General features: G+C 35.9%; 1 protein-coding gene across 1 annotated transcript in view; it reads left to right on the top strand.

Moving 5' to 3' along the window:
- Nucleotides 1-10093, top strand: part of EPHX4 (epoxide hydrolase 4) — a 45309-nt gene extending 35216 nt beyond the window's left edge. The window contains exon 7 of the mRNA XM_059137551.1: nt 7392-10093. Coding sequence (XP_058993534.1) covers nt 7392-7623 — 232 coding nt within the window. The 3' untranslated portion in view covers nt 7624-10093. The remainder of the gene's footprint in view (nt 1-7391) is intronic.
- The last annotated feature ends 7469 nt before the right edge of the window (nt 10094-17562 follow it).

Consider the following 17562-nt stretch of genomic DNA (forward strand, 5'->3'; position numbering starts at 1 on the left):
TATTATCTGAATCATCAAAGTAATTGGAAAATTTTAAGTGGCCATTAACAGGACAATGGATCAACTGTGGTATAATCATAAGATGAAATTCTATATGGGAGTGAAAATGGAGTAGACTAAATGTATCATCAATGGATAATCTTAAAAATAAAACATTAAGGCACAAAAGCAAGTTGTGGAAGAATATGTACAGTATTAGATCATTTATGTGAAGTTATAAAAAATGTAAAACACCTCCATCTATTGTTTATAGAAATATATGTACTGTATTAGGGAAGAGCTGATAAATAGTACCCCTTTTTCCTGCTCAATTTCTGAGCCAGTTCAGAAATCAAACAAGAGTCAGCAAATGAAAACCAAACTATCACCTTCATTACTGATAAAGGAGAGACTATGGCTTAATATGAGAACCAGAATGGTCTTGCTAATGCTCTAGTGCCAGTCTAAACTTTAGAACAGATCACCTGTGGAAAAGTTTGCAGAACGAACTCTACTTCCCTTGCCTCTCAAGTCACTGCCTTCCACAAATCTGGTAGAGAGAGGAAGAGAAAGGGATTGAATTTCTTACTCTCAGGACATATTTGATAGACCCACCTAGTTCTACGCCCTGAACCAGCAACTGTCACTCACCATTCAGGGGCGGAACATGATCCAGGAGGGGTTAAGGAAAACCACTCCTCAAAGAAACCATAGGAATGGGGAGAGGTATCTTAATACACACAATACAAGTTTAAAAACATCATGGGGATGATAAGAACTAAATTCAACCTAGTCATTCCCCTTTGGTAGTGGTTCTTCACCATAGTGTGTATCAGAATCACGTGGAGAGCATGTTAAAACGCAGATGGCTGTACCCCACCATTCGGTCTGGGATGGGTCCTAAGTGTTGTCATTTCTGAGAAGTTCTCAGGTGATGCTGATGCTTCTTGTCTGTTGACCACACTTTGAGAACTACTGCCTTAGGGTGAGTAGAAGAAAAATGTTATCAAGGAAAGGTCAAGAGAAAGGTGTCATCATATTTGCAGTGTTTTATTTCTTAAGCTGGTAGTGAGTATATTGATGCGATTGTTTTCTACAGTGTCTTCTTAAAGTAGTAAAATATTTCCACATAGAAAAGTAAGGATGGAGTGTATAACACTCTGGAAATTGCTGGTTTAATACTTATACATCAGCTGATAATTCAGACTTTGGAAAAGTAATACGGTAAAACAGACTTATTTGAAATAAGTATGTTAAAAATATATTTTGATAGGTTGGATAATTAGCAATATTGACCAGAAATTGTTACTACTTGTTACAGTTTTTAGATTTTTCAAATTGTTTCTATACTTAGTAAGATTAGTAATTTTTAATCACATATATTTTATCAAGTGTTTTCCCAATAAGTTCTTCAGCTTAACATACTCTCCTAAAATAATGTTTTACTATTTATTTGCTTGTTTATTTGCTTATTTTTTTATATTGAGGTATGATTGACTTAAAACATTATAGCGGTTTCAGGTGTACAATGTAATGATTCAATATCTGTATACATTGTGAAATGATCACCAAAAGTCTAATTAGCATTGTCCCTATACCGAGTTATAAATTATTTTTCTTATGATGAGAACTTTCAAGATCTCTCTCAGCAACTTTTAAATATGCAGTACAGTATACTGTAGCCACAATGCTGTACATACTTTGTTTTTTTTAAAGATTTTATTTATTTATTTGACAGAGATCACAAGTAGGCAGAGAGGCAGGCAGAGAGAGAGAGGAGGAAGCAGACTCCCTGCTGAGCAGGGAGCCTGATGCGGGACTCGATCCCACGACCCTGAGATCATGACCTGAGCCGAAGGCAGCGGCTTAACCCACTGAGCCACCCAGGCGCCCTGTACATACTTTTTAATTATTTTTTTCTTTTCAGGTTTTTATTTAAATTCTACTTAGTTAACATATATGCTAAAATTGATTTCAGGAGTAGAATTCACTTACATACAATACCCCAGTGCTTCTCACAAGTGCCCTCCTTAATGCCCATCACCCACTTAACCCACCCCCCACCCACCTCCATCCATTAACCTTCAGTTTGTTCTCTATCATTTTTTCCTTCCCGTATGTTCTTCTGTTTATTAAATTCCACATGAGTGAAATCATATGGTATTTGTCTTCCTCTAACTGACTTAATTCTTTTAACATAATATACTCTAGCTCCATCTAGGTCATAGCAAATGGCAAGATTTCATTCTTTCTGATGGCTGAGTAATATTTTATTATATATTATTTTATAATATATAATATTTTATAATATATTATAATATTTTATTATATATTATATAGTTATATATAAATATTTTTATATATTTATATATATGGTGGTATATATGGTGAGATATATCTATATCTATATATCTATATTTACATCAATCTATCTATATCTATATCTATCTATCTATATATATGCCATAATTTCTTTATCTATCCCTCAGTTGATGGGCATTTGGGCTGTTTACATAATTTGGCTATTGTTGACAATGCTGCCATAAACATTAGGATGCATGTGCCCCTTTGAATCAGTATTTTTTATTTTTATTTTTATTTTTATTTTTATTTTTTTTTAAGATTTTATTTATTAATTTGACAGAGAGAAATCACAAGTAGACAGAGAGGCAGCCAGAGAGAGAGAGAGGGAAGCAGGCTCTCTGCCGAGCAGAGAGCCCGATGCGGGACTCGATCCCAGGACTCTGAGATCATGACCTGAGCCGAAGGCAGCGGCCTAACCCACTGAGCCACCCAGGCGCCCCAGTATTTTTTATTTTTTTGGGTAAATAGCTAGTAGTGCAATTAATGGGTCATAGGGTAGTTCCATTTCTACCTTTTTGAGGAAGCTCCATACTGTTTTCCAGAGTGGCTACACCAGTTTGCATTCCCACCAACAGTATAAGAGATTTCCCCTTTCTCCACATCCTAACACCTATTGTTTCCTGTGTTGTTAATTTTAGTGATTCTGACAGATGTGAGGTGGTATCTCATCCTGGTTTTGATTTGTATTTCCCTGATGATGAGTGATGTTGGGCATCTTTTCATGTGTCTGTTAGCCATTTGTATGTCTTCTTTGGAAAAGTATCTGTTCATATCTTCTGCCCAATTCTTCTCTGGATTGTTTATTTTTTGGGTGTTGAGTTTGATAAGTTCTCTACAGATTTGGGGTACTAGCCCTTTATCTGTTAAAATATTTGCAAATATCTTCTCCCATTCTGTAGGTTGCCTTTTATTTTGTTGACTGTTTCCTTTGCTGTGCAGAAGCTTTTTATCTTGATGAAGTCCCCATAGTTCATTTTTGCTTTTGTTTTCCTTGCCTCCAGAGAGGTGTCTAGTAAGAAGTTGCTATGGCTGAGGTCAAACAGGTTGCTGCCTGTGTTGTCCTCTAGGATTTTGATGGTTTCCTGTCTCACATTTAAGTCTTTCATCCATTTTGAATTTATTTTTGTGAATGGTCTAAGAAAATGGTCCAGTTTCATTCTTCTGCATGCCACTGTCCAGTTTTCCCAACACTATCTGTTGAAGACATTTTCTTTTTTTCATTGAATATTCTTTCCTGCTTTGTTGAATAATAGTTGACCATATAGCTGTGGATCAATTTCTGGGTTCTCTATTGTGTTCCATTGATCTATGTGTCTGCTTTTGTGCCATTATCATACTGTCTTGATTCTTATAGCTTTGTAATATAGCTTGAAATCTGGAATTATGATGCCTCCAGCTTTCCTTTTCTTTTTCAGAATTGCTTTGGCTATTTAGGGTCTTTTGTGTAGATTGCTTTGGGTAATATGGCAATGTACTTCCAATTCATGAGTCTGTAGTATTTTTCCATTTTGCTGTGTCCTCTTAAATTTCTTTCATCAGTGTTCTATAGTCTTCAGAGTGCAGATCTTTTACCTCTTTGGTTAGATTTATTCCTAGGTATCTTATTGGTTTTGGTGCAATTGTAAATGAGATTGATTCTTTGATTTATTTTTCTGCTGCTTTATTATTGGTGTATAGAAATGCAACAAATTTCTGTCAATTGATCCTCTCCTGTGACTTTGTTGAATTCTTGTATTAGTTCTAGCAAGTTTTTGGTAGATACTTTCCCTTTTTTATTATTTTATTTATTTATTCAACAGAGAGAGACACAGCAAGAGAGGGGACACAAGCAGGGGAGTGGGAGAAGGAGAAGCAGACTTCCCACTGAGCAGGGATCCTGATGTGGGACTCCATCCCAGGATTCCCGGATCACAACCTGAGACAAAGGCAGACACTTAATGACTGAGCCACCCAGGCATTCCTGGTGGATACTTTCTTTTATATGTAACATATTTCAGAGGCATCTGGGTGGCTCAGTCAGTTAAGCATCTGACTTTTGATTTTGGTTCAGGTCATGATCTCAGTGTTGTGGTATTGAGTCCCACATTCAGCTCTGTGCTCAGTGGGGAGTCGGTTTGAGAATCTTTCTCTCCCTCTGTCTCTCCCCCCACTCACGTGCACACTCTCTCTAAACTGGATAAATACATCTTAAAAAAAAAAAGTGTAATATATTTCATGTGAAGTTCAGCGATTTAAAACCCCAGGACCAGAGAATATGTCTTCTTTTCATTTTCTGGAAACTTCTCCCTTGTATCCCCAATTTGATCTGGTGATGAATTTCTATTTTTCTTGCTTTTATTCTTTTTTGTAATTCAAAAATTTTATTTATTTTTTAATTGTGTTAATTCAACTATAATTGTCATACAGTATTCTTTTAGGTTCAGTTATACAATATAGTGATTCAACGATTCTATACATTACTCAGTGCTCTTCACCTATTTCCCTCATTTCCCTGACCCACTTCTCTTCTGGCAACTACCAGTTTGTTCTCTACAGTGAAGAGTCTGGGTTTTTTGTTGTTTGTCCTTTTTTATTTCTTTGTTCATCTGTTTTGTTTTTTAAATTCCACATATGAGTGAAGAATTTATTTTTTTCTTTGTTTTTTGACTCGTTGTCTTTAAAAAAAATTTTTTTTTCATTTATTTATTTTCAGCATATCAGTATCATTATTTTTTCACCACACCCAATGCTCCATGCAATCCGTGCCCTCTATAATACTCACCACCTGGTACCCCAACCTCCCACCCCCACCCCCCACCACTTCAAACCCCTCAGATTGTTTTTCAGAGTCCATAGTCTTTTAAAACTCCTTTTACGTTACTGATTCAATTATTAGATGCTCACATATTGTTAAATATGTGGGTAACTGTTATAAAATGTTTTATTTTTGAATATTTTATGACCTCTAGAATTTGAGTGACTTGCACGTTTGTATAGCAATCCATGTATCAACATTAAGTATAAAGTTTATTTTTCTATTAGTTTACCCATTCACAAAGAAATTAATTTTTAAGAACATTATAATCAAATGATGGCCACTTGAATGGGAGTCAAATGTTAAGTCCTTAGTGAACATATGTTCTAGCAGCATCCTATCAAACCCAAGTAGCCACAAGTCATTATTTTTGATAACTAACAAAAATGGAAGTCAGTGCTGGAGAGTGTCTAGTGACATGTTCATTCTCATGCTTAGTCAACAAGAATGTAACTAATCCATCCCACCTTTCTGAAAAATAGTGTAGTAGTAGGTGTTCAAAGCTTTAAAAATATTTATTTTCCTTAGCTCAGGAATTCCACTTCTATGGCTCTACCTGAAAGAAATGATCTGAAATGCCAAAAAAGATTTAGGCACGAAATGCTCATTATAGCATCACTGAAAACATCCCCTTGTTTTAACTGATGATATCATCTAAACATTCATTTATACGACAATAGTCATTTATGGGTCATAACAACCACAAAATACTCTCTCTTATAATTACTTTTGAAAAACATTATAACATAATATATAACATTATAAAATGAGAAAATTCTCGATATAATTTTATACATAACTTTATATATATTTATATATTTTATTTATCATTATATATTAAGTATATATTATGTTATTCATATATAAATATATACTTAATATATAATGATGTATAAATATAAATAATAAAATATATAAATATATATAGTTCAATAAATATACACAATTTATATACAATATCCATACTCACACCTCATATTGAATTATAACTTGAGAATTTTCTCATTTTATAATGTTATATATTATGTTATTAATAGATATACACTAATATTTATATTATATTTATATTCATATATAATATATAAATAAATATATAATGTATAAGTGCATAAGTATATTATAAATATATTACATTGCATTTAATATAATATATTTATAATATATTATATAATTGCTATTTAAATATTATATAAATATTATATTCATATAATTTATGTATTTATATAATTTATATATGTAAATATAAATACATTCATATGTAATATAGTTAATAAATTATAAAATATAAATATATCATAAATATATTATAACCACTTAAAAATTAAATATGAATTTAATTTACATGGATTTGCATGTTTAATTACATTTATTTGCATGTATTATTCATTTGCATATATTATATTTTATACACATATAAATTATCATAATATTATTTATAGATTTATATAAATATATAAATAAATATATCTTTATATTTAATATATTTATAAATATATATATTTCTATATTATTCAACTATATGCATAGAAAATAACCAAAAGTTTATCTTTTATTATGGAATTATGTATGGTTTTGTTCTTTATACTTTAAGAAAATACACAATAAATCATTGTTTAAAAATAATCTTCCTGCAACATAAATATAGTGTCATTTAATAGTAAAGTTTAGGCTGTATATATTTTCTGAATTTTTAGTTCCAATTTCACATAAAATGTTATGTATCTAAGAAACAATTTAAAATATATTTAACACCATTTAAAACTCTTTCATCACACAATTCAGAAATTCTGGTATCCTTTTAAAGCAAATTATTCTTCATAGTGATGAATTTCATATTTAATTTATAATCTTTATTACAAGTTTTGCTGCACTCACCCAATTAAAAATTTTATTGAGCCCTTTCTTAAATAGCCTTTTAAATTTTTTATTGTATAGATTGATTGCCTGTTTCTCAACAGAATACCGTGTTTCTCAACCATTTTTTCATCATCACCTCCTTAAGGAGCCTTTTTAGACATTTTTTTCCCCTAAATTACCCCCCATGAAATTTTAATATCTGTTTATGTACTATGTGTATATCCATGACTTATACATTAAAAAAAATTTTTTTTTTTCACTCTCACAAGAATCGATTTTCACGCCATTGGTGGTGATATAGCCTCCTTTGAGACTATATGGCTTAAAGGAACATTATGGAAAAATGTTACTTTAACTTTTACAATGAGTCTCAAATCCACGTGTTTTGTTTTCATAGCTGCCTGCCTCTCAAACATCACATGGTGACCATTCCAACACTACTACTGTGGGGAGAGAAAGACGCATTTATGGAGGTTGAGATGGCTGAAGTCACAAAGATTTATGTTAAAAATTATTTCAGGCTAACTATATTGTCAGAAGTCAGTCATTGGCTTCAGCAAGAACAACCTGACATAGTAAACAAACTGATATGGACATTTCTGAAAGAAGAAACAAGAAAAAAAGATTGATTTTCTATATCTTCTATGAGGGGTCTATAATGAAATCTCTAAATAATTTTTAATAATTGTTCATCAACCTCTTTAAGCTTCATTAGGAAAAAATGTTTTAATATGCTTTATCATAAATATCCCAACAAATGATATTGAAAAAAATCTGAGAATGTGTGGATTTGTAACATGATGTTGATTTTCTTCTGTTGAATTTTGCACGGGAAAGCATCTGCCTTAAAATGTATACATTGGTACAAAAAGGAAGTTGGGGCAAGTGGCTTAGTTTTTATTTCCTGCATTCTTTACCCTGTTAACATCTGGTGCCTTTTATAAATGTATATTAAAGATTAGCTGTGCCATGTTTAAAAAGGCAAACCTGCAATGGTATAAATTTTCATTTTATTGTTCAAAACTTCTTTTTACTATTTTTCAACCATTAAAAAATTCTATTGTCAAATCTCTTGGATTTATAATATGCTTATGAGTTTGAAGGCAAAGATGATTAGAAGAATATGCATTCTTAAAACAAGTCATAAATTCTATTTATACTGGAAAGATTAACAAGAGATAATGTAGAGATTCTCATGTATATGTGTGTGTATTTAATACTGCAAAGTTGGAAAGCACATCTATCAAATTACTTATCTTAATTTTCCAGCTAAACTGGTAAGAGATTTAGATGAAAGATCAAAATATCCTTTTGTCCCTATTATGCAACCAGAATTGAATTCTGTACTTCCTATGTGCAGTAGAATCTAAGCTCCACAAAGCATAAATTTTTTACTGTTTTATTACCTGACACATATCCAACATCTGGAATAAGGGCCTGGCTCCATTGTGAGCACTCACTTACCTGTTTAATGAATAAATAAATATCTGACACACTGTTAGGCAAATATAAAGGAAAGATGGCATGGTAATATGGAACTTTCCTTAGGAAGTATACACAGGAAAGAAAAAAAAAAGAAGTATACACAGGGGCACCTGGTGGCTCAGTCAGTTAAGCGTCCACCTTCTGCTCAGGTCATGGTCCCAGAGTCCTGGCATTGAGCCTTGCGCTGGGGCCCCCTGCTTCTCACCCTCCTCCCCACTCATGCTCTCTCTCTCTCTCTCTCGCTATCTCTGTCTCTCTCTCTCAAACAAATAAATAAAATCTTTTTTTTTAAAGATTTTATTTATTTATTTATCAGAGTGAGCACAGGCAGATAGAGTGGCAGGCAGTGGCAGAGGGAGAAGCAGGCTCCCCGCTGAGCAAGGAGCCCGATGCAGGACTTGATCCCAGCACAGGACGCTGGGATGATGACCTGAGCCGAAGGCAGCCGAAGGCACCTAGGCGTCCCAAATAAAATCTTAAAAAAAAAAGAAGTATACAGAGAATGTAGTTAAGTTAAACAAGGATTCAAGAGTAGTAACAAACATTACAAATAGGAGTGGGAAGACTTACAGAAGAGAGAATGATACAAGCTCAAGGTAGTACTACCCATTCACTTGGGTTGGTCTCATCTGGCATCGGAGACAACCAGTAACATTGCCAAATCATGTCTCCTTAGAGGCTACAGCTATGTTCCCAACTAAGACTAAGTTGGTGAAAAAATGTCTCCCTCACTAAGTGTAGTTCTGATAGTGACAGAAGAAAGTGGAATGTTCTTAAGAATTCTCATTATTGTATCTTAAGCAACTTTTATTTATTAATAAAAACCCAACTTTCTATATACATTTTTGCTTGTGCTTCATAATAACATTACAAGATAGAGGGTATTACCAGTTTACAGATGTGAAAAATAAGGTTGGCCAATGCCCGTGGTATAATTGTTAGAAGCAGAATCTGACCTAAATTCATTTGGTTATAAAGCCTCTAATCTTTCCAATAAGATAACAGGCTCTGTATCTACACTGTTTTGTTTTACTGGTAACCTGATGTGCTCCAATAAATAGAAACATCTCTCAGAAACCTATAATTTGACTTTTAATTCTGGGGAAAGGAATTTAAATCAGTAATTAGCAAATTAGCATTGTCAGAGTTGCAAATGTTACAAGGTATAGAAGAGAGCCTGGTTCACAGCGACTTTGATTATGCTTCCCTCTTGATCATTTCTGAATGGCAGCAAGAAAGGGAAGAATAGGACTTTGACTGTTTATGTTGACCCAGTAAAATAATCCTGACTTGCTTTACTGAAAACTGGTTACTGACTAAGGTGATTTTAAGGTTTGTTGTTGTTATTTATATCAGTTTGGAATGGTGACTGGTTCATGTGGACTCATGTTAATAATATGAATCAAATGTGCTATGGCTAATTCCAGCCCATGATAATGGATGTATTCTAATTTGCTATGTATGTAGAAGAGGGCTTGTAACAGATATAAAGGCTCATGGGTGCCATCAGTTAAACCTCTTAGCATAAAGAGATATCATGGTCTCTGTAGAGATCAATTTGTAGGGAGAGTAAATGAATTTGGCTTACCAACTCCCAAAACATTTCACAGTAAGTAAACTTTACTGGTAACGGCATTTAAATTAAAAAGTTATAATTAAATATTCATCTATTTAAATTATTATATCCCTAGTAGGCATATAATATATCCTTAATATAAATGTAAGAAACCATGTGAAAATAATTAAGCCTATATGTCAAAAGGAAGACATTTAGAAAAAGCAAAAAAGATTGAACTGTTGATATGATTCTAATTCTATTACACTACTTATCATTTTTAATTTTTCTAATTTTAAGAAATCATCAAGGGTAAGACACCCTCATTTCTGATTAACCCACACTGTATCTGAGAGTTCTAATTATGTGTGACTAGAAAGGGCACTTAAATATGGGGAAGGGGTTTGCTTTGGGGGGTTGCCCTCAGACCCAGTCTACTGACATCCTGAGACCCCTGAGAAGTTGGCCTCATGGCTTGGCCATCCTTTGACTTGGAGATGGAGGTGTGAGAGTCTGCCTTCCACCACGGGATGATCAGGCCGCACAGCCCTCAGTGGCCAATCTCTCCATGCAGCCGAGGTTTATCAGCCTGTGGTGCTGGCTACATCATCTTCGCTGCGACTGTGCTGGTGCCAGTCTGGGAGTCCTGCATCGCCTTCTTCATCATCGTCTTCTGGCCAATGTCCTCACTTTCCACCGAGGGCGATTCTGCTTGACCAGTCAATCCCGCGAAGAGTTCGGTGGAAAAAACTGGTGCAACCACCTCCCAAATTCTTGTTTCAGGCAACGTTCTGTTTAGCAGCATCCCTGATTAAAGTGAAAGGGGAAAAGGGACCTTAGATGAGGTCCTCATCTTCATTACAGCCCCACACTCCACTTCCTTTAACCAAATCACCTCTGAGGTGATGCAGTTTGGGGGAGAAATGGATAGGAGGTGCCATGGAGGGGAGGGAGCTGTGGTCACAGAGAGAATGGAACACATGGGGGAACATATAAGAGAACACTTCCCCAAAGCCATTGGCTGAGAAATGAGAGGGGATGATTTTCATGAGTTTCTGCAACAAGTGGGGCTCAAAGAATGGAGTTTTAGAGGTTGGCAGGCTTGGCTGTGATAGTCTTAAAAGCACTGCCCTATTTCTGGAGATAAGGCAGACAAGCAACCCCAGGGCAGACAATATGATCTGAGGATCACTTAAGGAGCATGGCCAGGGGAGTAGGGGGCAGGGGGAATGGGACTATTTGCTCTTCTTGGAGCTTATCTGTGAAAGGTGGCATTCACAGAGTCATCTCTCTGGGAACAAAAGAGTTAGCAGGTGCTAACATTTCCCTCCTCTGCTCCTCAGCATAGGCACAGAGACACCTGCTGAGGGCAACTAACCAGACACTGGCTGTTTAGCCTGCTTTGCTCCAAATCCTACACTCCCGTGTTCTGGCATGACTGCCTTTCTTGGTCAAACCTGTATCCATCCCAGTGCTGCAAAACCCTCCCCCAGGAGACCAGTTTAGGCCCGTGCCACAGCACGTCCCTAAAGTTTGGAGTTTTAAAAGTCAACAGGATTGGCTGGGATAAAGCCCCAAGGGCATTGCACTGCTTCAGGCAGGCAAGCAACCTAGAGACAGATTGCATGAAAATAGCAATCTGAAAAACACCTGAGACACATGCGGAGAAATTATTCACTCTTCTGGGAGTGCTTCACCAAGAGTAGCAAGCACAGAGACCCCTCCCCAGGGATAAAGGAGCAGGCTGGCGTCATTTCCCTCCTTCAGTAAATTGCACAGCACCAACACTGTCTGCCTAGCCTACTTACACCAAGTCCCATCCCTTGTGCTCTGCTGTTGCTGGTTTTCTTGGGCAAGTGTGCCTAAGGACCAGTGCAGCAGGCCCCTTCCCAGAAGACCAGCACAAACCCCCGCACACAAAATGTCTACTGACCATAGAATTCTGCAAGGCTTCAATTCCACATCAGGTCTTATTTAACAAGTAGACCAGAGCATGCTTAGCTAAAACCACTACACTCTGGCTGAAGTCCAAACACTATCTACTGCAGGCAAGAAAAGCCTCTGCAGATGATTGACCTGAGGGATAAGTAGCTGAAATAAAGCAGCAGGGTGCTCCAGGCACACACCAGAGACCCTTGCTGAAGAAACAGGGCCTGGACACTATATGATCTTTTCTTCATAAAACCATTACTCTTCAGAGCAGGAAACACAACATGCTTTTCTGACACAGAGAAGAAGACAGAGACCTACACAAAATTCCAAGATGGAGGAATCCATCCCAAAAGAAAGAAAAAGAAAAGGTCACGGCCAGAGAGCTAATCAAAACAGATATAAGTAATTTAAAACAGTAATTATAAGAATCTCACTGGGTTTGAGAATAATATGGACAACATCAGGGAGACTCTTACCACAGAGATAAAAGAGTTTAAAAAAATCAGAAATGAAAATATATAGTAACTGAGATTCGAAATCATCTGAATGTAATGACTACAAGGATTGAAGAAGCAGAGGATTGAATAAGTGTTATAGAGGATAGAATAATAAAAAGTAATGAAGTTTAACAAAGAAGAAAAGAGCTGAAGAGAGAAAGAAGAACTATGGATGATGAGAATAGGCTGTGACTCCATCAAACATAGTAACATTTATATCATTGGGGTCCTAGAAGAAGAGAAAAAATGGCGGCAGAAGATTTATTTGAGGAAATTATAGCTAAAAATTTCCCTAATCTGGGGAAGGAAACAGACATCCAAATCCAGGAAGCACAGAGAACTCCCATCAAGATCAACGAAAGCAGGCCAATACCAAGACATATTATAGTTAAATTTTCAAAATATAGTGATAAAGAAAGAAATCCTAAAAGCAGCAAGATAATAGAAGTACCCAAATTGCAAGGGAAACCCCATAAGGCTAACTGCAGATCTCTACACAGAAACTTGACTAGCAGCAAGTGCCATGATATATTCCACTGATTGAATGGAAAAAATCTGCAGCCAAGAATGCTCTATCCAGCAAGGCTGTCATTCAGAATAGAAGGGGAGATAAAGAGTTTCCCAGACAAACAGAAACTAAAGGAATTCATGACCACGAAGCCAACCTTGTAACAAATATTGAAAAGGACTCTTTGAGTGGGAAAGAAAAACCAAAAGCGACAAAGACTAGAAAAGAACACAGAAAATCTCCAGAAATAATGACAAAATAAGTAATAAAATGGAACTAAATACATATCTATTAGTAATTACTCTGAATGTAAATGGACTAAATGCTCCAATCAAAAGAAAGAGTGTCAGAATGGATAAAAAAAACAAGATCCATCTATATGCTGTCTATAAGAGACTCATATTAGACCTAAAGACACCTTCAGATTGGCAGTGAGGAGTCAGAGAAAAATTTATCATGCAAATTCATGTCATAAGAAAGCTGGAGGGACACCTGAGTGGCACAGTGGATTAATCCTCTGCCTTTGGCTCAGGTCATGATCCCAGGGTCCTGGGATTGAGCACCGCATTGGGCTCTCTGCTCAGCAGGGAATCTGCTTCCCTTTCTCTCTCTGCCTGCCTACTTGTGATCTTTCTCTCTCTGTATCAAAAAAAAAATCTTTTAAAAAAAGAAAGAAAGAAAGCTGGAATAGCAATACTCGTATCAGGCAAGCTAGATTTTAAAACAAAAACTATAACAAGAAATGAAGAGCACTACACCATAATAAAGGGGTATATCCAACAAGAAGATCTAACAATGATAAATATTTATGCCCCCAATTTGGGAGTGCCCAAATATATAAAACAATAACATACATAAAGGAACTCATTCATAATAATACAATAATAGTAGGGGACTTTAACACCTCATTTACGCCAAGAACAGATCATTTAAGCAGAAAATCAACAAGGAAGCAAGACAGTAAATGACACAATGGACCAGATGGACTTAACAGATATATTTAGAACATTTCATTCTAAAGCAACAGCATACTCATTCCTTTCAAGTACACATGTGACATTCTCCAGACTAGATCACTTACTGGGTCACAAATCAGGCTTCAACCAGTACAGAAAGATTGAGTTCATACCATGTATATTTTCCAACCACAACACTATGAAACTAGAAGTCAGCCACAAGAAAAAATTTGGAAAGACCACAAATATATGGAAGTCAAACAATATGCTACTAAAGAATGAATGGGTCAACCAGGAAATCAAAGAAGAAATTAAAAAAAAAAATGGAAACAAATGAAAATGAAGACACAATTGTCCAAAACCTCTGAGATGCAGCAGTAGCAATCTTTTTTTTTTTTTAAGATTTATTTAGTTAGTTAGTTAGTTATTTGATAGACATCACAAATAGGGAGAGAGGCAGGCAGAGAGAGAGAGGAAGAAGCAGGCTCCCTGCCAACAGAGGGCCCGATGTAGGGCTTGATCCCAGAACCCTGGGACCACGACCCAAGCTGAAGGCAGAGGCTTTAACCCACTGAGCCACCCAGGCACCCCAGCAATAGCAAGCAGTCTTAAAAGGGAAGCTTATAGCAAATAAGGGCTACCTCAAGAACCAAGAAAAATGTCAAATAAACAACAAAATCACACCTAAGAAGCTATAAAAAGAACAACACGCCAAGTCTCAAGTCAGCAGAAGAAGAGAAATAATAAAAATTAGAGCAGAAATAAATGGTATATTGGGGCACCTGGATGGCTCAGTCGGTTACCATCTGACTTGATTTTGGTTTAGGTCATGATCTCATGGTTATGAGATTGAGCTCCACATTGGGCTCTGCATTGGGTGTGGAGCCTGCTTAATATTCTCTCTTCTCCCCTGCTCCTCCCTATTTCCTATGTTTATCCCCCCCCCAAAAAAAAAAGAGAGAGAGAGAGAGAGAAAAGAAATGAGTGGTGTAGATATTAAAAAACCCAGCAAAACAGATCAATGAAACAAGGAACTAGTTCTTTGAAAGAAATTAATAAAATTGATAAACCTCTAGCCAGACTTATCAAAAAGAAAAGAGGAAGGACCCAAAATAAATAAAATCACAAATGCGAGAGAAGAAATAACAACTAACACTACTGAAATACAAAAAATTATATGAGAATATTATTTAAAACTATATGCCATCAAATTGGACAATCTGGAAAAAGTGGACAAGTTCCTAGAAACATATAAATTACCAAAATTGAAACAGGAAGAAATACAAAACTTGAACAGACTGATAACCAGCAAAGAAATTGAATCAGTAACCAAAAATCTCCCAACAAACAAAAGTCCTGGGCTAGATGGTTTCACAGGGAGTTCCACCAAACATTTAAAGAAGATTAAATAGGGGCGCCTGGGTGGCTCAGTGGGTTAAAGCCTCTGCCTTTGGCTTGGGTCATGATCCCGGGGTCCTGGGATTGGGCCCTGAATGGGGCTCTCTGCTCGGTGGGGAGTCTGCTTCCTCCTCTCTCTCTCTCTGCCTCTCTGCCTACTTGTGATCTCTATCTGTCAAATAAATAAATAAAATCTTTTAAAAAAAAAAGAAAGAAAGAACACTTAATACAGGGGCTCCTGGTTAAGTTGGTTAAGCATCTGACTCTTGGTTTGGGTTTAGGTTGTGATCTCCACTTCATGAGATCATGCCATGTGTTGGGCTCCATGCTAGGCATTGAGTCTGTTTGAGATTTTCTCCTTCTCCCTCTGCCCCTCCCCACCTTGTGCACTCATGCTCTCTCTCCCTTTCTGTCTCAAATAAATAAATAAATCTTTTAAAAATGGGCAGAAGACATGAATAGACTTTTCTTCAAAGAATACATACACATAGTAACAGATATATGAAAAGATGCTCAACATCATTCATCATCAGGGAAATACAAATCAAAACTACAATGAAATATCACATCAGTCAGAATGGCTAAAATCAACAACTCGGGAAACAACAGGTATTGGCTAGCATACAGAGAAAAGGGAACACTCTTACACTGTTGGTGGGAATGCAAACTGGGGCAGTCAGTCCAGAAAACAGTATAGAGTTTCCTCAGAAGCTAAAAATAGAACTACCCTATGATCCAGCAAATGCAGTACTAGATATTTACCCAAAGGAAACAAAAATACCGATTTAAAGGGATATATGCAACCCAATGTTTAGAGCATCATTATCAGCAATAGCCAAATTATGGAAACAGTCTAAGTGTCCATTGACTGATGATTGGATAAAGAATAGGTGGTATACAGTCAGAATGACTAAAACTTACAAGTCAGGAAACACCAAATGTTGGCAAGGATGTGAGGAAAGGGGAACCCTCTTATACTGTTGGTGGGAATGCAAGATGTACAGCCACTCTGAAACACAGTATGGAGGTTCCTCAAGAATTTAAAGATAGAGCTACCTTATGACACAGCAATTGCACTACTGGGTATTTACCCCACAGATACAAATGTAGTGATCCGAAGGGGCACGTGCACACCAATGTTTATAGCAGCAATGTCTACAACAGCCAAACAACAGAAAGAGCCCAGACGTCCATTGACTGGTGAATGGATAAAAAAGATATGGCATATATATATATATATATATATATATATATATATTCTATCTATATATCATATATATGTGTGTATGTATATATACATGAACATACATAATCGAATATTACTCAGTCATCAGGAAGGATGAATACTTACCATTTACATCAACATGATTGGAACTGGACTGTATTAGGCTGAGTGAAATAAGTCGATCAGAGAAAGACAATTATCATATGGTTTCACTTGTGCAATATAAGAAAGAGTGGAGAGGATCATAGGAGAAGGGAAATAATCAGAAAGAGAGTCAAACCATGAGAGACTCGTAACTATAGGAAACAAACAGGGTTTCTAGAGGGGAGGTGGATGAGGGCATGGGCAATTGGCTGATAGACATTAAAGTGGGCATGTGATATGAGAGCACTGGGTGTTATATGCAACTGATTAATTATTGTATAGTACTCTGCCATAAAAAAGGATGAAATCTTGCCATTTGCAATGATGTGGATAGAATGAGAAAGTATTACACTAAGCGAAATAAGTCAGAGAAAGACAAATACCATATGATTTCACTCCTATGTGGAACTGAAGAAACAAAACAGATGAACATGGCATTGGGGAAAGAGAGACAAACCATTAAACAGACTCAACTATAGACAATAAACTGAGGATTACTGGAGGGGAGAAGGGTAGAAGGATGGGTATTAAGGAAGGCACTTGTTGTGATGAGCACTCTGCATTGTACATAAGTGATGAATCACAGAATTCTACATCTGAAACTAATATTACACTGAATGTTAATTAACTGGAATTTAAATAAAAACTTAAAAAAGTAGATTAGAAAAAAGACATCTATTGATAAACATTGTTCACCTTGTTAATATCTATCTTTTGTTTAGTGTTAAATTAAGGCCAGAGGAACATTTTAGACCATTGCCTCTTCTTCATTTTTGCAAAGAAAATATCTCATTAAGAGCTCCATTGGCAATAAATAAATACGTGTAACACTACAGTACAAGAAAAATAAAAATAAACATCAGTAAAA

Source organism: Mustela lutreola, chromosome 10 (assembly GCF_030435805.1).
Source record: "Mustela lutreola isolate mMusLut2 chromosome 10, mMusLut2.pri, whole genome shotgun sequence".
In the NCBI taxonomy this organism is placed as follows: domain Eukaryota; kingdom Metazoa; phylum Chordata; class Mammalia; order Carnivora; family Mustelidae; genus Mustela; species Mustela lutreola.